The sequence below is a fragment of the Apiospora phragmitis genome, assembly GCF_038363925.1.
Source record: "Apiospora phragmitis strain CBS 135458 chromosome Unknown utg000014l:1.0-1827420.0:1.0-1829600.0, whole genome shotgun sequence".
NCBI classification, from domain to species: Eukaryota; Fungi; Ascomycota; class Sordariomycetes; order Amphisphaeriales; family Apiosporaceae; genus Apiospora; species Apiospora phragmitis.
In genome coordinates this window covers 1,541,868-1,562,907 of record NW_027117414.1, presented here as the reverse complement: position 1 = coordinate 1,562,907, position 21,040 = coordinate 1,541,868, and the positions used below count along the sequence as shown (strand labels likewise).

General features: G+C 52.0%; 7 protein-coding genes across 7 annotated transcripts; 2 read left to right on the top strand and 5 right to left on the bottom strand.

The window, feature by feature from the left end:
* Nucleotides 1–159: 159 nt before the first annotated feature.
* Nucleotides 160–1,818, bottom strand: PG994_015108 (uncharacterized protein; the record flags this gene model as incomplete). Its single annotated transcript, XM_066866517.1, has 4 exons — nucleotides 160–335; nucleotides 402–1,149; nucleotides 1,179–1,615; nucleotides 1,692–1,818. 4 exons carry the CDS (start codon nucleotides 1,816–1,818, stop codon nucleotides 160–162), a joined length of 1,488 nt encoding a protein of 495 aa, XP_066708193.1.
* A 2,541-nt stretch (nucleotides 1,819–4,359) lies between these two features.
* PG994_015107 (uncharacterized protein) lies at nucleotides 4,360–7,122 on the top strand (the record flags this gene model as incomplete). Its single annotated transcript, XM_066866516.1, has 5 exons — nucleotides 4,360–4,514; nucleotides 4,569–4,801; nucleotides 4,860–5,357; nucleotides 5,805–6,234; nucleotides 6,303–7,122. 5 exons carry the CDS (start codon nucleotides 4,360–4,362, stop codon nucleotides 7,120–7,122), a joined length of 2,136 nt encoding a protein of 711 aa, XP_066708192.1.
* Nucleotides 7,123–7,341: 219 nt separating this feature from the next.
* PG994_015106 (uncharacterized protein) lies at nucleotides 7,342–9,562 on the bottom strand (the record flags this gene model as incomplete). The annotated part of the gene is made up of 9 exons (XM_066866515.1): nucleotides 7,342–7,591; nucleotides 7,690–7,802; nucleotides 7,863–8,080; nucleotides 8,200–8,314; nucleotides 8,385–8,511; nucleotides 8,880–9,064; nucleotides 9,125–9,138; nucleotides 9,191–9,294; nucleotides 9,354–9,562. 9 exons carry the CDS (start codon nucleotides 9,560–9,562, stop codon nucleotides 7,342–7,344), a joined length of 1,335 nt encoding a protein of 444 aa, XP_066708191.1.
* A 647-nt stretch (nucleotides 9,563–10,209) lies between these two features.
* PG994_015105 (uncharacterized protein) lies at nucleotides 10,210–11,210 on the top strand (the record flags this gene model as incomplete). The annotated part of the gene is given in 3 exon segments (XM_066866514.1): nucleotides 10,210–10,452; nucleotides 10,504–11,076; nucleotides 11,088–11,210. The coding sequence occupies 3 exon segments, from the start codon at nucleotides 10,210–10,212 to the stop codon at nucleotides 11,208–11,210; spliced, it is 939 nt and encodes a 312-aa protein (XP_066708190.1).
* Nucleotides 11,211–11,820: 610 nt separating this feature from the next.
* On the bottom strand, nucleotides 11,821–12,567 carry PG994_015104 (uncharacterized protein; the record flags this gene model as incomplete). Its single annotated transcript, XM_066866513.1, has 1 exon — nucleotides 11,821–12,567. One exon carries the CDS (start codon nucleotides 12,565–12,567, stop codon nucleotides 11,821–11,823), a length of 747 nt encoding a protein of 248 aa, XP_066708189.1.
* Nucleotides 12,568–14,172: 1,605 nt separating this feature from the next.
* On the bottom strand, nucleotides 14,173–16,326 carry PG994_015103 (uncharacterized protein; the record flags this gene model as incomplete). The annotated part of the gene is made up of 4 exons (XM_066866512.1): nucleotides 14,173–14,472; nucleotides 14,508–14,786; nucleotides 14,877–15,501; nucleotides 15,542–16,326. The coding sequence occupies 4 exons, from the start codon at nucleotides 16,324–16,326 to the stop codon at nucleotides 14,173–14,175; spliced, it is 1,989 nt and encodes a 662-aa protein (XP_066708188.1).
* A 3,265-nt stretch (nucleotides 16,327–19,591) lies between these two features.
* PG994_015102 (Tyrosinase-like protein orsC) lies at nucleotides 19,592–20,822 on the bottom strand (the record flags this gene model as incomplete). Its single annotated transcript, XM_066866511.1, has 3 exons — nucleotides 19,592–20,218; nucleotides 20,285–20,534; nucleotides 20,605–20,822. 3 exons carry the CDS (start codon nucleotides 20,820–20,822, stop codon nucleotides 19,592–19,594), a joined length of 1,095 nt encoding a protein of 364 aa, XP_066708187.1.
* Between the last annotated feature and the right edge of the window lie 218 nt (nucleotides 20,823–21,040).

Here is a 21,040-nt window from a genome sequence, read left to right as displayed (position 1 = left end):
GGAGTTCCTAGATCATCTACCAACCATTAGTAAAAACACAACCAATCGCTATGCTAGGGCTCGTATTAATTGGTACACCTCTGTTCCTGCATCTCGAACCCATCATACAAGCCATCTCCTTATTGCCAGCGTAGAATTGTGACCACATGTATATCCAAGCTACAATTTTGACCATAACCTTCCCCAGGCCGATCGCAAAGGCGGATACCTTTCTTCCGTAGGTGGAAGCAGCCCATCAAGCTCGGAAGTGTTGAGCCAGCTCAGATCGCCACGGACCTGGGCAAGATCGGTCACCCCACACAAGCGCATGGCTGTTTCCAACTCGTCTTTCAGAACTAAGAGACAGGTGCGTTAATTACCTACGTGTCGCGTCAGGAAGGTATTGTGCTGCGTGGACTTACTGCTGGCGCAATGCGCGACCCCATCCTTGCCGTAGGCAATCGCACACTGAAAGGGTCTGCCGATACCGACCCCTCTGGCACCGAGGCAGAACGCCTTTAGGATGTCCGAGCCCCTCCTCACGCCCCCGTCGACGTAGACCTCCATCTTCTCAAACACCTCGGGGCAGTCTCGCCGGAGCTCGAGCAGGACCAGCACCGACGAGGGCGCGTTGTCGAGGGCGCGGCCGCCATGGTTCGAGACCACGATCCCCGCGCAGCCCATCTGCAGCGCCTTCCTCGCGTCGGCGGCGGACTGGATCCCCTTGAGGACGATGGGGAGCTTGGTGCACCGCCGGATCCACCGCAGATCCTCCCACGTCATGGTCGAGTCGATAAAGGCCCCCGTGCTGGCGGCCAGCCCCGCCCCGCGGCCTTTGGGGCCCTCCACCGGCTCTCCGTCCACGAGCATCGGACCCAGGTCCGCGGCGCGGACGCGCTCGTCCGCCTCGCGCTTCGAGACCACCGGCAGGTCGACGGTGACGAGGACGGCCTTCACCTGCGGCAATCGATCCAGACGTCGCAGCGCCGCCTCCGTCTTGGGCCGGTTGCGGTTCACATACAGCTGGAACCAGAAGGGGTGGTGTCGGTTGTCGGGCACGGATGCGAGCGTCTCCTCAACCGTCAGCGAACCCACCGTTGACACGCAGTGGATGATGCCCGCGACCGCGGCCCCGCCCCCCAGGGCGGCCTCGCCTTCGGGCCCGCCGGTCTTCCCGACCCCCATGGCGCGATCCACACGGGCATGGCGACGGGCTGGCCGAGCATGGTGGTTTCGGTCTTGACGCGCCCCACATTGCGGAGGATGCGCGGGCGGAACCAGAGGCGCTGCCAGTCGCGCGCGTTGGCGCGGAGGGAGAGCAGGTCATTGGAGGCGCCGGCGATGTAGGCATTGGATTTGGCGGAGCCATGCTTCTTGAAGGCCTCCTCGAAGTCGCGCAGGTTGATGAGGGCGCTTAATGGTGGGGGTCTCTTCTTCTCTCCGGGCGATGCAGGGGCGGCAGGTCCCGAGGGTGGCGCCTGGGGGGATGAGGATCGCTGCCGCCATGTCTCAGTTACGGTTGATTCGTCCAAATCGCCGAGCTTCTCTGCAGCGGGAAGCTCGCTTTCTATGCGCTGTGGCGTGTGGAACTCATTGTAGATTTCGGATGCATCTTTACCAGCCCACGTGTAGATGACTGGTGTTTCACATCGTTAGCCAAATGTGGGTGGTGATATTTATTATTAGGCTTGCTTGCAGAAGAAGCAACTCACTATCGGCGCCACCAGGGTGTTCTGGAGCGAAGTTGGTCAGGTCGTAAACTTTGCCGTTTACGACGACCCAACAGTCATCGGCTGATGTATGTCTCGCAATGACGGCGGCATCAATCTTCGGGGCCATGATGATGATGGGTGGATGCTGGGAGCGAAAGACGTGACCTCCGTAGAAGACGAAAGGCACAAGATGTGATGTATGGGAAACAACTCCTAATCTTCAGATGATGCCTTCCCCCGTACACAAACCCTCAGCAGTCTCGACGCTCCGAGGTTCTGGGGCCTTGCTCGGCATAACGTACAGCGAGTCGCAGCGCGGGGCACCGGATCTAGCGTCGTCCCTTCCCCATGTAGCGCATCTTCCCCAGACTCCCCCCCCCGCTACTATGAGGTGGAGGCCCGAGGGTTGTGTGTTCAAGTGCAATCCTGAAAGCAAATCGTTCATTTTGGCATTGGATACCCGATTACCGGCAGTCTTCATTTTGTTTTGCGTTTCTTAAGATGGAAAAACGTTTACCTTCAGTTCTCGTACCGCTGGCCCAGGCGCCCCAGGCTGTGCTTGGTAAATACCTACCAATGAAAACTGGAACAAAAGCACCACCTGCAGCAGCCAGTTCTCATCAGAGCAAGGACGCCTATATTTAGACTCTGGTGTGTTGAAACTCTCCCTTTGCCGTGCATTTCGTACCTCCCCTGGTTCCCACGCATAGCAGGGGCAATAGCATGAAGTGCCCGGGCCATCGCCCTCTCGGTGATCAGTGCCTGTCGCGCTGTGTCGCGAGGTCTCGTCATTAGGCCTAGCGACAGCTCTTGTCAATCCTCGAGAGGTAATATCTGACATCGAAGGCTGACAAGAACATGGGGAATAATTCGTGACAATGGAAGGATGGAAAATAACATTCATTTACCTTAGTGCCGCGACACGCTAGTTTCTTCAGACGTTGGGATGCCCCATCGATGCATTAGGTATGTAGTCAGCCATGTCTCACCCAGGAAATTGCTTTTCGTCTTTTTCTTCTTCTCTATCTTTTCTTTTTCCTAGACTGAAGTTTCGAATATATTTTACTTATGCCATCGTGCCTGACTGTACTACAGTTGCCACCCAATCCTTTGATCCACCACTGTTCGGCTAGGGTGCTGTCATTCTTCGGAAGAACAAAGAACACCACGGGACGTTTCCGTCTTTAGGGCGGCATTCAACCTGCCAGGCTAGGTTCCACACTCCATGATCGACATGACGCTCCTCAGGCTCTCGCTGCAGACTCCAGGCAACTCCGCGCGCGTGTTGCAGTGTGGCTAACATAACGGAAGTCTGGCTACCAGCAAAGCACCAGCGACAGTGTGAGAGGGTTTGCAGAACTGCCGTCTTTATCGGATTGGCTCTTTTCTACGAATTGGGTCAAAAGCTTCGCAAGTTTAGGATAATCAAATTCCCATGCCACTTCAGGTACTTACTTAGACTTCGCAGTCGCATCGCACGTCATAAGGAAGCTTCAGGGTACCGGAAAAGGGAATCATCATCCGGTGTGCTTGGCGCACATAGCCGCCGCATTGTGATTCGCTACCTCGTCCAAAACGCCCGGCCGGTAGAATCAGACTAACCGTTGCTACTGTATTGTCTCGTCCCGCAGATGATGTCTAAATAGACGTTCTGCTTTGGAATCCAGCAATTCGCAACAGCTGGCAATCTTCTTCGCGCGATGTGATCGTCGTCCCGTACAAGCCGCGTAGCTTTGCTGCCTGGGCTCCGCGGTGGGACAAGAGGGGCGCACTAGCTCGCGGGCCAAGCAGCTAACGGTCGTGTCATTCCCAGCTGCCGAGCTCCGAAACATTGTCTTCGACATGGCTATGGTGAATATGACAACAAGGCATTGCTGGTATGTACTGTAGCATGTCGGGAATCCCCTAGCCGCATCAGGCGTTCAATTGCCCACTTGCACCGTTTGGACCCCTCGAGATTGGACCCTATAATCATGATGCCGAATTCTGTATCCGCAACGGCGGGTTGCTGCAGACGCCACTACCACCCATACCACATCTATCATACCACTCAAAACGTCTGTGACCATAATCGCAAGGCTAACCAGCTCGAGATGAGTGGGTGTCGGGTGCTGCAGTACAGGGATGGCTATCATTATTGACAGATGGGCTGGCCCCTCAACACAACTGTCTTTGACCTCCAGATGATCGGCAAACGAATTTCCTCTCCCGGCATAGACAGCCTTTTCAGCTTGCTTGGTTCTACATATCTTCGGGTTCTTGTTCTGCCCGTATCCCTCCTGTCCAACCCAGAACAATTGTAACATATCACAAAAGAAAACAGAACCTTTGTGTTGCGACGTTGTATGATTCCACCCATCACTATAACCAATTGGGTTATTCTCAAGGTACGCAATGACGTATTTGTTCATCTTGCAATCTGGGCTTTCTCGAACACTTCCTATCCACCTACCAAAAAAGCAAAAACACTCGGTATAGGTTTTGGCTATCCCTTGCCACCACAACGCAAGAAAAAAGAAAGCATGCGACCGACCCCTTTATGGTCGCGAGACTGATGTAGGAAGACACGTTATTCGATTCAAACGACTGATGATCTTACCAATTCGATGATCTTCGCAATCGCAGCAGAACTTTTTTTTTTTCCAGAGGTGGCCTTCACTGCGGTACCATGCGGAGCTTCCGTCAAATACAGCCGGCCCGTCCGGTGGACGGAGATGACGTTGAATCAAAAGGATATGATCCCAACAAACGCCATACGGTGGAAGCTTGCCATGACTGTCGGAGATTGAAGATAAAGGTTAGGCCAATCGACTTCAAGCATATGTGAGTGCCGCGAACAAACGCTGATCTGAGGAGCGCCCAGTGTGATGGTGGCAGACCCAAGTGCGGCCACTGCACAAGCAAACGGAGGACCTGTGGATATATCGCCGACGAACGAGAGTCTCGGAAGTCTCGTCTCGACGCCTTAGAGAAGTTTGTCGACAACCTCCGAGATTTGCCAACAGAACAGGCTGGCCAACTCTTGCAGGGCTGGCGAGAGAGCCGTGGTCGACTCGACTCCGTCCCTAAGCTTGTTGAAACTGCCAAAGACGCGGCCGACACCTCGAGCAGTTTATCCGACACCTCGAGCAGTTTATCCGACCCGAACTTGTTTATATCCCCTGACAGCTTCACTACGCAGCAAACCACGCTGCATGCAACATCCACCAACGGTCCCGTTGCACCCCACCCAAACATTTTCTCATATATCACCGCCGCCCACCACATCAACCATTGACTCTCCTTGGCGTCATGTCTTACTCTGGTTACCCCCGCCCGATCTCACAAGGCGGTTTGTTGAGACGTTCTTCAGCTGCAGCGGCAAGTTGTTTCACGTCTTCTCAAGGGAACAGATTGATCAATGCTTTGACGCTACCTTCCACTCACCCAACAATAGCAGTTTGGAGTACAAGGCTGACGTCTGCTGCTTGATGACGGTCGCTGCAATCGGCGCGCAGTACGAACACGAGATCATCGACCCCGAAGCCCAACATACCTTTTATGATGTCGCCAGGCATCACCTCGAGGCCGTCATCCAGGCGCGACCCCTTGATGCCATCAAGATAACTACCTTGTTCTGCTTGTACAATATCATGGATAAGACGACGGTAGCCGTTGCATATGTCGGTACGTCTAGCCCCGTTTTCGCAATAATATGCCACCAACGTTTCTAAGAAGCCGTTTCTAGAAATTGGCCTTGGCACTTGCAGACGATACAGATTAGAATGCAAGATGCCTCCACAGGGGAATTACCCAGAAACAAAATGGACTGAATACCGCAAGGCGTGGCGGACGCTGATCTTCTTCTCAAGGTAAGATATACTTAGCCCGCGGGTAATTTTGGTATTAACGATGGTATATAGCTGGCTATCGGCCTCTTTAGGCTATGTACCGGGCAATGATAGCGTTCCACTCGAAACCCAGGTGAGTCAAGTTGCTCGGACACAGGAGAAAGCTTCAATCTAATCGGCATGAAGCTTCCGGACCTGAGATCAATATGTCAACGGACCTTGCGGAGAGTACTACTACCCCTTTTACCACGACATGCTTTGATGATGCTAATCCATTGGGCAGTCGTCCAAAACGAGATGGCAAAGATCGCCCTACTCAAGGCGAGAGTAATGCGGATGCACTTGGCGTTCAAGGAACTCACACCTCGCTCGATTCAATCCATCATGGACGATCTGCAAAGATGGTATAGCCGGCTGCCTTGGCAGATGCGTCTGGAAAACCTGATGGATTCGGAACATAGCGCTAGTATTCGGCGCTCCGGCTTCCATGTCCACCTTCTGTATCTTGGTGGTATGATGCTCTGCTATCGACGCGTTGCAGCTCAAATCTCTCAACCTATGCAGCAATCGCGGGGAATTCCTTTCCCGGAAGAAGAAATGACGTTGCTGCTGGAACATTGCGAACAGGCCGTAGTTGCAGCCGCCACATCTGCCCGGATATTGCGCTTGCTGCTTGACGATAATGGTGTATTCAAACGCTGTTGGCTAATTATGTATGACACTCTCAGGGTTTGGTGCAAATCCACCTATCACACTTTCGTCGACTAACGTTCCATAACAGTTTCCAATCCTACACGTCCTGTGTCATCCTCCTGCACTGTGTCGCGCAGAAGCAGGTTCACAACTTCGTGGTGCAGGAGTGGCAGGAGGAGCTGATGAAGGCAGCGCACTGCCTGCGCGTGCTTGAGTTCTGCGGCACGCTCGACCCGGTGGCGGCGCAATTTCACCGCGAGCTGTCAGCAATCCACCAGCTTTTGGACCCGACCTCCCCCGCATTCAACCCGGAGGGCACCACGGTGGAGCTCGTCAACTTGCCCGCGGCGGAGCAGCCGCTGTCGACTGCGTCGCAGGGGCGGTACCTCCTGACCATCCCGCCGACCGCGGACCCGGCCCGCGCCCAGCTCAGCGCGGCGCTGCTCGGCATGCTGTGTAACCCCTTCGGCAACCACTCGTTCCGCAAGCTGGCCGAGGAGACGGTCCTCACGCAGCGCTGGACGGGCGGCTCCACCGACCCCACCCGGCACGAGTCCACCCAGATGATCGAGCGCCTCGACTGGGACTACGAGAGCGCCCAGCCCTTCCGCCTCAACGTCGGCAGCCTGGCGCTGGGCAGCGGCAACCACGTGGTGCCGCCGCCCATGATGGAGCTGGGCGGGGTAGAAGCCGCAGAGGCGGCGGCGGGGGCAGGAGCGGCGATGATGCCGCCCCCGCTGCCACCCATGGCGGGGCCGGGCGCGCGGGGCTGGGTCCAGGACGCACTAGCAGCGCAACAGCCCGCGGGACCGGCCGGGCCGGCGGAGATGGTGTTTGGACGGATGCGGATTCCCCAGCCGTGCGGCTGGGTTTCGGATGAACAACTTCGACGTCCTCGGAACTTTTAGTAATGAGCTTTGGTGGTTTTGCATGTGCGCGTTTAGTAGTTCTGGCATGGTGTTGGGATGTTCTCTGTTTTTTAAAAGCCGGTTCTTCTGTCCTTCGGCGTTCGAGCCGATTGTAATGTTTCAATTACTAGGCTTTTTTTCACATCCTAGATAATACTTATTGACCAATATATCAGCACGAAGGTATTTGCTGAGCTATCCGCCACCGAAGTGGTTTCCCTATCCTCCATATCGATGCGAGATTACCATATTGGACCCCTGGATATGACCATAGGTAATGGGTCCGCCCCGGGCGCTACCGCGGGCCTCTTCCTGCTCGAAGCGGGCATTCTGCTGCCGGAGATGGGTGCCGCCGGCATAGTAGCGCGCCTTCTGGCTGTCGGGGAACATGTAGGGCGTGTAGAAATGGGCAACGCCTGCAGCCATGAAGTTGACGACGGCCAGCGCCGCCGCGCGCTTGGCTCGCGGTCTATGCATCGTCGTGTCTCGGTGTTAGTGCTGTCTCTTTACGTTTCTTACAAGGGGGGTGGGGGGAAGAATGCAACACGAAAGAAAGTTAGGACTTACCGCGGTAGTGAGGCGCTCACCCATGACACGCAAAGGTTGTACGGGCTATACGACCCGGCCCTCATCAGGAACATGGAGAAGTAAGGTCCACCCGTCGAGGGCACGAACATGGCCTAAACAAGGGGGGGCATTGGATGAGCGGAGGAGACAGGGAGGGTCAAAAGGTGCCTCACCAGAAGGTTACCGAGTAGGGCAAATACCATGGGCACCGCGATGTGGTAGCCTCGCTCATGTGTGCGGGCAGCGTGGAACGACACGGCGAGTGAGACAATGAAGGCAAAGAAGTAGGGTGGCGATGTGAGTAAGAGCGTCGTCTCGCGGTCGTAGCCAAGGGTCCCGACAATGGAGGGAAAGAAATTGTTGAACGACTGTGCCGTGATGAGAGCCATCTCTGTTTGTCTCATAGGTCAGCAGAGGGACCCTGAAGCCCCTTATCACTCTTCTATCGCTTGCCTCTCCAACCCCTCGATAACCGGAAGTTGATGGTTACATAAGAGAGACAGTGCTTACGCATGACAACAAACATGTAAAGCTTGGGGTCGATGACAGCCTGTTTCAGTCCCCACCATATGGACTCTGGATCCTCGTCCACGATACCTGCATTCTCTTTGCGTACTCGGTATTCCTGATTTCTTGTCATCAGTTGATCGTTGGTTTCGCTTGGCAAAACGATTGCACGTGAAGGCTATCCTTACCGTGTACAGTTGAAGCTCACGGGTTAGGAACAAATGCTTGGACTGGAGAGGATAGTCGGTGAGCAAAGGCAGTAGGACGATAGCAATGATGACGGTCATTGGAGCCCTCAATGATAAAGAGCCATTCCTATGAGATGAGTCAGGACAAGTATGACTAGGACGGACTGGTTGCCTTGTTCACCCAAGCCGGCCGTCCCGCTGTGTTTTCCATGCGGCTGGTGACTAGTAGAGACAGTTAGTACGCAGAAGGTGGACTTTGGTGAGGAACCCTGCTCCCTGCAGCGATGAGCCCGCTGAATGCTGTGGCAAGCATATTTCCTCCGTATAAAATGGCGATTCTAGGTGGAAGTTGGGCACGCGTATACCAACGACTCATCTATTCTGGTGGTCAGAATGCTATCTTGGCCGCCGACACGTCTGACGATTGGAGATGTACGATGAAAAGGGGACATACTGCCGCTTGTCAGCAACATGTCACATATATCGACGACTGACATATCTAAGACGAAAACCGCTGGTAAAAAGGGGGCTTCGACCAGGCCGAGGATGAATCTGACTGCCGCTAGCTGGCTAAAATTCTTGATGAAGCCCTGCGACATGCTCAAAATGCCCCAGAGTGATGTTATTAGACAGATATAGAGAGCTGGTCGGACTTTTCCAATGATCATATTGGAAGGGACCTATACCCGTCAATGTGTAATCTGAAACCATCAAGCCCAATAGTTCAACTGTTTGTTTACCTTTGTGATGCAATCTAGTCCTTTTGTTAGTATCACGAGCTCCTCCGGCAGTAGGGAATGACATACATCCCACGTAGAACATGAGCAGGCAAGTATTATACTCGGAGTTGGTCATTCCCAGGGTCGTGGTTAGACCAGATATCTTGGCCGAGGCGATGTTATTGCGATCTCTGCACACGAAAATGTTAACACGTCGTCTTTGTACTTGTCTTCTATCTAGATGGCTTACAATATATTGAGCAGGAATAGAATGAAGACGATGGGCATGAGGATTATGTCCAACATCTTGGTAAGACGTCGGTTCAAGTTGCGCTCTTCCTCCTGGGAGAGATGAGCGAGCTCGTCGGGAAGAGGGAGGCCATCGGGAAGCAGATACTGTGGCTTGTCAACCTGCTCGGCTACTGTCTGCGGATGGTGTTTGATCCTCACATCCGGCATTTTTATGTGTTCCGTTTGAAAATTATTCACGAGGCTTGGACAAAAGCAAGGCCACTTAGAAGACCTGGACAAAAGGCCCCTGGGCAGATTGGCCACATAATAAGGATCAAGCATCAGTCATTTATCTACTCATATTGCTCGCTCTATCTTAGGCTTGTCCGGTCAATCTAACCCGTCCACTGACGCATGACAGGCACGTCCCCCTCGGGGAGAAGCCCGGCTGCTGTTCCCTCTACCTTGGTATAGCAATGTAGTATTTCCCCCGCAGTGACCCGATTCGGTGGCCACAAGAATGCGGGACTCCGCATTTTTATGGTAGGATCTTTGCTTCTAGCCTGGTAAAGCTTACGGAAAAGGTTAGGATCTCGGGTAGGCGGCTGGTTGGCATGTTAGGGTAGACGTCAGGGGTGGTAATCCTGCCGGCTTTCTCGCCGAATCTCCACACCGGGGAAAAGCAAGTAGTTTGGAATACAAGAGCTATCAAATTCGTCAAAGCCGGAACTATCTCAGTCGACCCAAGGTAAAGATGTATCGAGATGTCAATCGCCTGAGGGTCAAGCAACATAAAGCCACTACTTTACACCGCATAAAATAGTCGTTTACGGTGCTTGCTTAGCCTGATATATACCATTGAGCCGTTGACCTCCATGAGTAAGCCCATCGTTTTGCATATCGGGGAACCGATCAAGTATAACCATGAATTCTACACCAATGAGTTTTGTGAGCGGTTCCACGTGGTGCTGAACGACTGCCCAGACCGCAATACCTTCATGCAGGCTTTGAAGGACAGAAAGTACGGCGACTTCAGCGCCATCTACCGTCCGCACTTCCAGACGGGTGGCGAGATGGGCCAATGGGACGAGGAGCTGATTGCGCTTCTCCCGGCCTCGGTGCAAATCTTCGCCTCGGCGGGCGCGGGCTGAAACTGGGCCGACGTCGAGGCGCTGGGCGGGCGCGGGATCTGGTACGCCAACGGAACCGGGGCCAGCGACGAGGCTGTCTCCGACACGGACCTGTACATGATCCTGTCCGTGTTCCGCAACTTCACGCACTCTCAGCTCGCGGCCCGCACGTGCGACCCCGCCCAGTTCGAAGAGGCGCACCGGCTCATCGCCACCATCTCGGCCAACCCACGCGGCCACGTCCTGGGACTCGTCGGCCTCGGTCGCATCAGTAAGAGGCTGGCGCACAAGGCGCGCGCGGCCCTGGGCATGGCGATCCATTATCACGACGTGGTGCGGAGCCCGCCCGAGGTCGAGTGGGAACTCGGCGCGGTCTTCCACCCGACGCTGCCCGGGCTGCTCGCCGTCGTGGACTGCGTGAGCCTGCACACGCCGCTGACCGCGGCGACGCGGGATCTGATGGACGAGAGCGCCTTCGCCGCCATGATGCCCGGCGCCCGGCTGGTCAACACGTCGCGCGGGCCCCTCGTCAACGAGGACGCGCTCGTCGCGGCGCTGCGGAGCGGGCGCTTGGCCGCCGCCGCCCTCGACGTGCACTACCACGAGCCGCATGTCTGAGGGAGCTGGCGGCCATGGAGAACGTGACGCTGACGACGCACGTGGGTGGCGGGGCGTTGGACACCCGGATCAACTTTGAGCTGAACGCGATGAAGAACATCTTGGCCGTCGTAGGCGAGAGGTCATAGGAGCGCCCCTGATCCCTGTGAACGAGAAGTTTATGGTCCAATCCGATTGAAAATTCAAGAAGGACATTTTAGACTGGCGTCTCTTTAAGCTACCTATTAACCTAAGCATTCCGAGTTTTGTAGTCCGGCGCGACCATCATCTCGAACTATCACCTCACCTGGATGCGATAATGACCAAGCCCAGTCCATCTTACGCAACCTCGTCTACGTGATTCTCAAGAGTCATACCGACCTCGTTCTGATTATACCCACATAGAAAGCCAGATGCTACTATAATTTAAACTTTACTTGGTTACAGCTAGCCTGGAAGCACGACCGTCGACAAATATCAGAGATCGGAGACGAGGGAGGCCATCCAATTTTATTGATATATGCAGGAGCGAGTGAACGACTATGTAATCCATAATCTAAGCAAACAACCAAAAGAAAAGAAAAGAAGTGAATCATGCAGAACCATCATAAACACCGATCCATGTAACCCATTCCAAGTAATGCAGCGAAACCAGCCTTGCACCCTTTTCCTTGTTCCGTTTCAAATCCCGCCCGATGCCACCAGAGACCCAATAGAGACGGAATCATTCCGGATATTGAGAAAATGGACATTTGCCCCTTAGTTGCGGCTCTTGAAGCTAGGATCGCACTTGATCTGTTTGACATTGAAGTTTTTGCCGTTCTCGGCTTTCCAGGGTCCTTTGCCGCCATCGCCGAAGGTCACATCCACGTTGGCGCCGCGGACGAGGGTGATGACCTTGTTCTGGGCGTCAATCAGTTGGCAGCGGGCCTCCTTCTTGCCGGAGCCGACATTGAGGGTGACCTGGTTGTAGGGACCCTTGGAGCCGACGGGCGCCTTGGCGTCCTTCTCGCCGAGGCCCGTCTGGGTGGCGAGCTCCGAGGGCCCGCTCAGCGTGACCCGGAGAGGCCCATTGGCGCGCTCCTCGAGGGCCCCGTCGACGTCGCGCTTGGCCGGCGCGGCGACGAACTTGGTGCCGCACTGGACCTTGCTGACCTTGGTCGTCTTGAACGTCCACTCGCCCTTGCCGGCGTCGCTGAAGGTGGTGTCGACGTTGGCGCCGCGCGTGACGGTGATGGGCTTGCCGCGGGCGTCGAAGATGCGGCAGCGCAGGTCCTGGCCCTTGTCGCTCTTGAGGTTGTGGGCCGCGAGCTCGACCGAGGAAAATTCCGAGCCCGCGCCGATGGGCTTCTTGATCTCGTTCTTGCCAAGCTGGGTCTGGGTGGCGAGCTCGCTGGCGCCCCGGAGCGTGACGGTGACCGTGTTGGCGTTGTTGGCGTCGGCGGCGGGCGCTGCGAGGGCGCCGGTTGCGGCGAGGAATCCGAGGAGGGCGGTGGAGAACTGCATTGTGACTTGGGAGATAGAAATGAGGCGGTGGGATATAACAAATATGAAGGAATTAGGAAGCAGAAAAAGATGTATTTCGAAACTGATGCTGATGCTGATGATACTAGAAAGGATGAGCCATTTACTGAGACAAACCCGATGCTTTTATATCCATTCTGGCCTTTCTCTCATCACACAATCTTACCTAATATTCTTATTACAACCCATACTCATGTCCATGATTGTTTCCCCTCATAGTGGCCTACAGTTGTGTAGGACGCGCACCAATGTCAACGAGTCTAGTGTTACTTCATCGCCAACATTTGTAAATAACGGGACCTCTAAAAATAAGAGACTTGTCATTAGCCATACTAAAATAAGTCCGGGACTTGGCAAGCATGACCTGATTGGTAAAGGCTTATAATTAAATTCTCCGGTATGCGCTAGTGCTGACATTGCAACCGTACGACAGATCCCGGGGGAGTGGTTACGTGTTGGCTGGCACGTACGTCTCTGAGCCACACGGAAGGACGTGTTTCCATCAACACTTTTCCGATTTGCCGGCGCAAGGAATACCGAGCCGAGCGGCAAAGCAAGTTGGGGAAGGCTGAGTGAGCCCAGCTTACTCGCCCTGAGGGACGAAAGGCCTAGATTGCGACAGTCTAATTAGACTCCCCCGACCTATTTCCCGGCTCCTCCAACGTCAGCTGAGTCTAGCACTGTCCGTCATACGGGTCATCTGTTCGTTTCATGAGTCGAGGCTGACTGGATCTAAATATGAAAATACCGGTCGCTGCCTCTTTCGCACTCCCAACTTTGCCCTTCATATTAGTTTGCGCTATATCCTCTTAGCAGTGCATCTAATAATAAATGAAGACCATGTGTTTTGCCCAGCAGCGTTGGTCGTTGTTGATGACTGGTTGCGCCAAATATCCTATCCACCTACTTGACCCCCTATTCTCGGCCAAAAACCGAGTGACAGGAAATCACTTTACGGTAGCTATTGAGGTGCTTATTTGAAATATTAACGTGTATTCCTGAAAGCCAGTCGCGCTGCATGAGTTCCTGTCAGCGGCCATAGTCAGCTGGGACGACTAGCTAGACATTTGGTTGAAGTAAACAAGTTGTCACCGCGAAGCGCGGCGGCCAAGTCATCTCGTCTATGAGAATGAAGGCTTGTAATACCGGTAGTAAAAAGGGTTACTACGATGAAATACAATCTATTATAACCTTCCTTTGAGTACGACGAGAAGAGTTTTGACTAAGGGTTGCGCCTCAAGATTGAAATAGCATAAACGTCTTCATTCCTCTATGCCGCCGCCTCTTGGGCCTTATGCCTAAGACTTTTGCGTCATCAGGCAACACGATTCTCACACACGAAAGAGACCAATTGAGTCACCTGAAAGGGGTATACATGAAACATACCCTAGTGCTGCGTTGCAAATTCTTTATGAGAGAAACGCATTGCTCGATTAGCCTACCAGATTACGTTACCTAAACGGTCAGTAGACTAAATGCCTTTCGTGATACGGCAGAAATAATGTGTACATCATTGCCTGGTACCGTCGGCATCCCCCGCCAAAAGCAACCTTTCGCTCCCTGTTATCCTGCGCTACCACACAGGCCCTATTTATTACCAATTGATGCCATAAACCTACCGCAGAACATGCTCAAGGGAAGACTCAAGAAAAGCTTCAGCAGTTCAGGGTACTTCGGCGTGCCCATCCCCGTGACCGGATCCCAACCGGGCACAGCCGAGAAGCCCGAGGACCCGCAGTTGGGGTTGGAGCCGTTGACGATATCGTTGAAGACCTCCGGATGGGCGTAGAGCACAGGGTTGATGAAGCCCACGGGCCCCTTGCCGACGGCCTGGCGCTCCTGGTTAAGGAGGGTGACGACGGCGGCCCAGAGAGCGGCGCCGAGATGCTCGTCCCCGCCGTCGATATCCGAGCCCCCTTGACGAACGCCTGGAAGGCCTTGCCCACCGCCGCCACGTCCGGGTAGCCGCGCCCGCCCCGACGTTGCGCGCGTCGGCGTCGGCCACGTAGGAGGGGGTGGCCCGGGTCGTGGGCCGCGAAGAAGCTGTCGACGGCCGCCTTCTGGTAATCGGGCTGCGCGAAGTAGTTGGAGAACCCCCCGCCGCTGGAGAAGAGGGGCTGACCTGGTATTCCTTGCATTGTGGTCTCGGGATCGTTGATAGTGCCGTTCTCTTGGAGCTGCGTCGCCCCTGCGATGGTTACCTAGATCGTCGCCGAAGGTTAAAGAGGGGGACCAAGGAAGTAGGCGATGCCACCTGCCAGGAAGGTGTGGAACCGGAGGCTTGTACTTACAAATGGGCAACCCATGGGCATCTGCGGTGTGAAAATGGTACCGTTCTGTCCTGAGCTGGATGTGCATCCCGAGGGCGAGATGTCGCCCGGAGTAGTGGCGACGCCGTAGTCGCCTGACGAGAAGATGAATGTTGTTCCTTGAAGACCGAGCTTCATGAACTCATTACACTGCCTTCGGACATAATTGGCTGGTAGGTTTGCCTCGCCGGTGCTGTACGAGAAGGAGATGACCTTGGCAGGTTTGTAAGCGCCGCACATCTGACTCCCGTTGAAGCCTCCTGGAACTGTATTGGGGTACTGCGCGTCGATGCCAGGGCTGTCGCCGGTGATGCCAAAGCCGGTGGTGTTGCAATATGATCCGTCCAAAGCGTCCAGGAAGGTGTTCAGGAACCCGTTGAGCTGTCCCTGGATTATCTTGATGCTATTGGGCCTATCTTCGTTCTGGTACAGTGTAACAGTCTGCGGATAGACGAGAGACTGGATCAGACTGATGTCAATGGAGGACTCGCCTGCGTTGAAGGTGGAGTTTTGTGGTACTGGCGCCGTGGCTCCATTAATGAAGGCAGGGAGCGGCGCCGTTCCTTTCGGTATCTCCGGGCAAAGGATTCCCAGAACGCGTCCAAATCTTCCTGAGAGTAAGTGTCAAAGGTTTCAAAAACGCCAACCGAATTGCCAGGCATCGCCGTGTTGCTAGTGGGAATCCCGTAAAGTGCTCGGTAGCAAGTCGGAGTAAAGGCAGCGGCACACCTCTGTAGCTCTGGTGGGAGACCTGGGCAGCCCACTGCGACAGGGTACCGCCGTCTGCGTGTGCCGAGCTCGAAGTTACATCACCAGCTCCAGTGGCAACAAAGTTGGAATGAATATCCCGTCGTAACGTCCGCGAGATAATCCTTCTTCTCATGGGCCCCGAGGGTTTCACTCCGGGGGTTATGTAGTCGATGTGTTGTTGAATGCGCTTCGGGATCAAGTAGTGGTCACATCCGAGCCGGACTTCTCCCTGGCGGTCGATCTCATGGTACTCGGTGCGGAAGAGCTTCTCGGCCTCGCGAATTTGCATGTTGATCGACAGCCATCCCCTATTCTCATAATGCATGATACGCCCAGCTCGGATGCCCGAATTGATGAGCCAGGTCTTGACGGAAGCAACGGCCTCTTCTTTGGGAGCGAACAGCTCTACGACCGCTTTATGCGAGAGATATTTGCCATAATTGGGGTAGGAAGGTTGCGACACCTCCATCAGTCGGTGGTATCCAGTGTCGAGATTGCTCTGTGTAAGGCCGATACGGACCGGAATTATGGCGTTGACATTCGCTCTCGATCTTCTATGAACCCTCCCGTTTTGGTAGCTGAGAGCTTGCCTTCTTGCTTCATGTACGACATAGTCCCCAATTGGACATCCTCGAGTACCACAGGCGAGGAGTAAAACGATAAAATTAATCATTATCCTCATTGTTGATATCTGACAAAGCATGATGTCGGGTAATAGGTGCTCAGAGGAATCCACACTTAAGTGAAGAGGCCTAGCGAAACCATCGTGGAACTATGCAAGATTTCCTGGACTGTCGTGAAATAGAGTTGGGACTAGGCAGGGCTGAAAAGGGGCATGAAACAAAGGGTCCCATGCTTACAGGGGTTAACCCAGGTTTCATCGCAACACTCTGAGTCATGTAGCTTGGCTAGATCAATCTGCCCGCGGTGCTCTATATATCTAGAAGGTGCCGAACTCTAACCTTTGACTTGGACCAGAGAAGAAGACCAACAAGAGTGGCTCAGAAAGCTACTTTGTTTTGCCCAGTCCCGTTGAAGCGTACAAACACGATGCAAACTAGGCGTTTCCGAGATGTTTGGATGACAAGCGCAGTCTTTCTCCCCAGCAACACTTACAGCATATGTAGCTAAACATCCAACGCACTGACGGCACACACGTCAAAAATCGGTCTTTTCCAAGGCCGATTGGATCGTTTCAAAACCAAGAGAATCAATTTTGGTCTGTCTATCGACTTTTGGTGCACCCAGATGACTTCATCCATCGGCAGGTGTGCGAGGCCTTGGCGCAGTTGATCAGATGACTTCCGGACCTTGTAGCGATCATCCAGAACAGAAACGATGAAGGAATTACAATATCCCTCTACTATGGTGCGGTCTAGATGGTGCTGAAACGGGTCTCTGAACGTTGTTATGTATGTGGCAGGTCTTACGTTTGGACCAACTCTTATAGAATCAGCACATGTACTAGTTATCCTGAAAGAAACCAATCTGCATAGAATAATCGCTAATCGGGGGACGAAGCATAATTGGATATATGCAATATGTGTATGCATGCGCTTAATGTACAGCATTACTCCCCAGTGACTTGGAAAACCCCTAGTGAAACCATAGTCGGCCAACAACCTTAGAAGAAATGTGTTTGTCGAGGAAACAACATTACTCTTAGGCATCCCAGTAGGGTATTTGATGACCACACATGAGTCCTTACTTGGTCAATACTTTAAGTAGATCCAATACTTCTATCGCAGGTTTCATTTGCGCTCTTCTGGTATACTTGTGGTAAGCCAGCTGACGGTGCTACGGTCACCCCATGCAACGGCGACCCCTAAATTTAGATAGCCCTTGACAGCACCACATATAAATCAGTATATAAACCAGTCAGCTTTTGATTTATAGTTAATTAAATAATACTATCGTTTTCCTTTTCTTTTCCTCTTTTCGATGGGCCGTAAACTTGACGAGTCAGCACTGCAACGCGCGATTTAAGATGTTATAAATGGCTTATTAATAAAACAAGCCGCCGAAAAGCATAATGTCTCTAGAATAATTCTAAGGGCTCGGATTCACGGCCGTAAGACTATAAAATAACGGAATAAGTCCTTCTAAGCCTTAATAATAGCGGAAAAGTTTTAGATTATAATTTAATGTTTTACGTAATATAATTTAAGCTATTTATTAGCGTACGTTATTTTTTAAATATTCGCTTAACGGATTTTTTAAATTAACGGGATTAATATAATACTCGGTAAATATTAAGTTAAAAGATTTATTACTCGTTATTTATTTATTAGTATTACTTTTTTTAAAAGGATAGATTTTTTAAAGCTTAACGTAACTTCCGTAAAAAAAATTATCGAGTTTTTTAAACGGCTTAATAATTTTATTTTAGAATTAATCCCTCCGGATTTTCGGTTTAACGTTAACGAGATCGGTAATTAGTTTAGTTATAAAATAAATATAATAGTTATTAAATTTATTAGAATAAAGAGAATATTAGTTATAGATTCCTTTAACTGAAAATAAGCTTCTGCGATTAAATATAATAACGCTTTAAGCCGAGCTTTACCTCTTTTTGTTATATTTAAGGGTTAATGGGTCCAGTAATAATGGTTTTCGTAGGAGGACTCGTTAACGGATACTATGGAGGATTGGGTCTTTACGGTATCCCTTAAAGGCTGGATTAATAAGGAGCTAGCCCTAGTGTGGTTAAATAAGGTTTTTATTTTTTATATAAAGCTTAAAAACGAGGATTAATAGCGGCTTATTATTTTAAATATTTACGTTAGTTACGTAAGCGAGGATTTTATTATAACGTGTTTAAAGTATAAGATATAATTTCTTTTCTTTTTAGTATACTCGTTATATTTATTATAACCTTTAGATTTTAATTTTTTTAATATATTAAAAAATATTTATTATCGAAAAATAACTTTATATTATATAGGGTTTAATAATATAAATATAAGTAAAAAAGATTTCTTCCGGTGTTACGAGTTAATTAGAAGGTTTATTTTTTAGTCGTATATAATAATTAACGGCTAAGCCGTAATTAATATATTCCCTCGTAATATTAATAAGTTTTTTAATAACCGGAACCGGAGGATAGAAGATTAGGTAAAGGCAGAACTATTTGAGCCTCCCCCTTAACGTTTTCGATAATTAATTCTCCTTTATAGCGTTGTTAATATTTACGACTAGCCGCTAGATTAAAGAGTTAGCGGATACGTTTAATAGTGATAATATTATTTTCGATAGCGCGACGCGCCGGGTTTTATTCCGGAAGCTTTAAAAAAGTCTAGATATTTTAAACGGCTAGATCGGTTAATTAGAGCACGAGAAGTTAATTTTAAAAAGTAATTTAAAGAAAAAAAGAGGTAAAAAAAGAAAAAAGAGTAATATTTAACCCTAATTAGAAATTTACGCGTATATAAGATATTATAATAATTAAAAGGGAGATAAATAGCGTTACACCGGAACCCTAAGTTATTACTCTTTTATTATTAACGCCGGAAGCCGTTATAATTAAATCTAACTTTAAATTTAAGATTAAAAATATTATAGAAGCATTTCGAGACTGAAACGGTGTTTTTAAGATTTTGTATTAATTTTTAATTAAATTATTCGTATTATTATTATATAGTATTATTGTTGGTTTTTGGGGTCGCCGTTGCATGGGGTGACCGTAGCACCGTTAGCTGGCTTATAAGAGAATCCCTGGACGAGTAATCATGAACTCCCAGACAGCACATGAGAGAGTGGAAGGAATGATATGACAAGTTGGACCGCGTATTACACATTATTCAGTATTACTTTACGTCTAATGTCTATAAGTTTCTAGTGTTGGTGGATGGTAAGGGTTTAGTTTAATTCTACATGTAAATATAACAGAGGTTATCACCGTCGAGGGTATTCATAACCTGCGCGATCGTCTTGGCCTCACCCAAGGGTCAAATGGGGAGCTCGTCGGAGACCTGGGCGTCGTCGCTGGGCGGGCTTTTGCCCATGGTGCGGGTGCCCGCGATGGCGCGCGACTGGCATGAGTGCAGCGCCTGCCACATCCAGTCGACACGATCAAGCATGGCGTGATGTAGAAATAATACTGGGTCGTTGATGCTGGAGAACAGGTCGGCCGCGTCGGCGCCCAGGCTCTGGTGGCCCTCCGTGTGCATGCCCAGGAAGCCGTCGCCGAAGCGTCCCTGCAGCTCCGTCTGGAAGGCGGCGATGCTGTGCGAGGCCGCGCCCGTGGTGAGGTTCAGGAAGTTCTCGACCGTGAACCAGGTCTGGGGCGCGCGCGAGGTGAAGTCGCGGCGCAGACAGCGCGGGTTGTAGGCCAGCGGGGACGGCGACTTGGGCAGGCCGTTCATGGTCGGCGCGACGGGGCCCAGGTTGGCGACGGCGCCCTTGAAGGGGCCGCTGGCGATGCAGCCGCCGCCCTTGCCGGGCTGGAACCAGCCGATGGCGGTCTTGGACCCGTTGTGGGCGAAGTACTCGCCGTTACCGCCCATGCTGGTGTCGCTTCCATCGAGCATGGGGCTCTTGTGGAGGTCATCCTGGTAGGCGAGCCAGTTCCAATACTATATAACACAGCACACTATGTCAGTCATATACATACTCATGAGGTCAGATAAGGGTTTTCTTACGGGTTGGGCACCCTTGTAGCCGCACTCGTTGATCAAGGCTTCTTCGTACAACGCCGCCAGGTAGCGGTGGTAAGTGAGGAAATTGCCAGTGGCGTGGATGGTCCGGGTGTTGTTAATGTGCACGGTCACGAAGTCATCGTAGCAAGTGCGAGCACCAGGAGCAAATTCAGGGTCCGACTTGGACGGCAACTCTCTCAGACACTGCACGGCCTTGATGTATTCCTTGCGTTCCGGCTTCGACAGAGCTGACCTGCACGGAGACACTCAGTCTTGGGCAAGGAGACAGACAGATGAATTAAAAAGGATTGAGCTCCACAAACCATTCGCGACGCACACGGGCATTGGAGACAGGACAACCGGTTCTCGCGGTGTTCTCGACGCCCTTCTTCGTGTTGCCCTTGGTCTCAAGGATGGCGGCGACCTTGTCCTGCAGGGCTTGGACAGCCGCCGTGCCGTTGGACCTAGCGTCGATGGGAGCTGCCAACACATTGCCGGTGGCGAGCAGGGTCAACAAAGATGCTAGCTTGGTGAACTGCATCTTTGATGGGCTCTGGTAGGTTCCGTCCCGCTGAGAAAGTGATCAACTTGCGACAGTGACAGGCTTGGCGACGTTACTTCAACCAAAAAAAAAGAACGCGGGAAAAATTTTTGTATAATCCAACGATCGGCGTTTTCTTTTATAGAGCTGCCACCTCCCCAGAATGGCCGTTGCTCTACCCGTCGCAACTCGGCCCATCTTCAGGGGTCGGGAGTGGC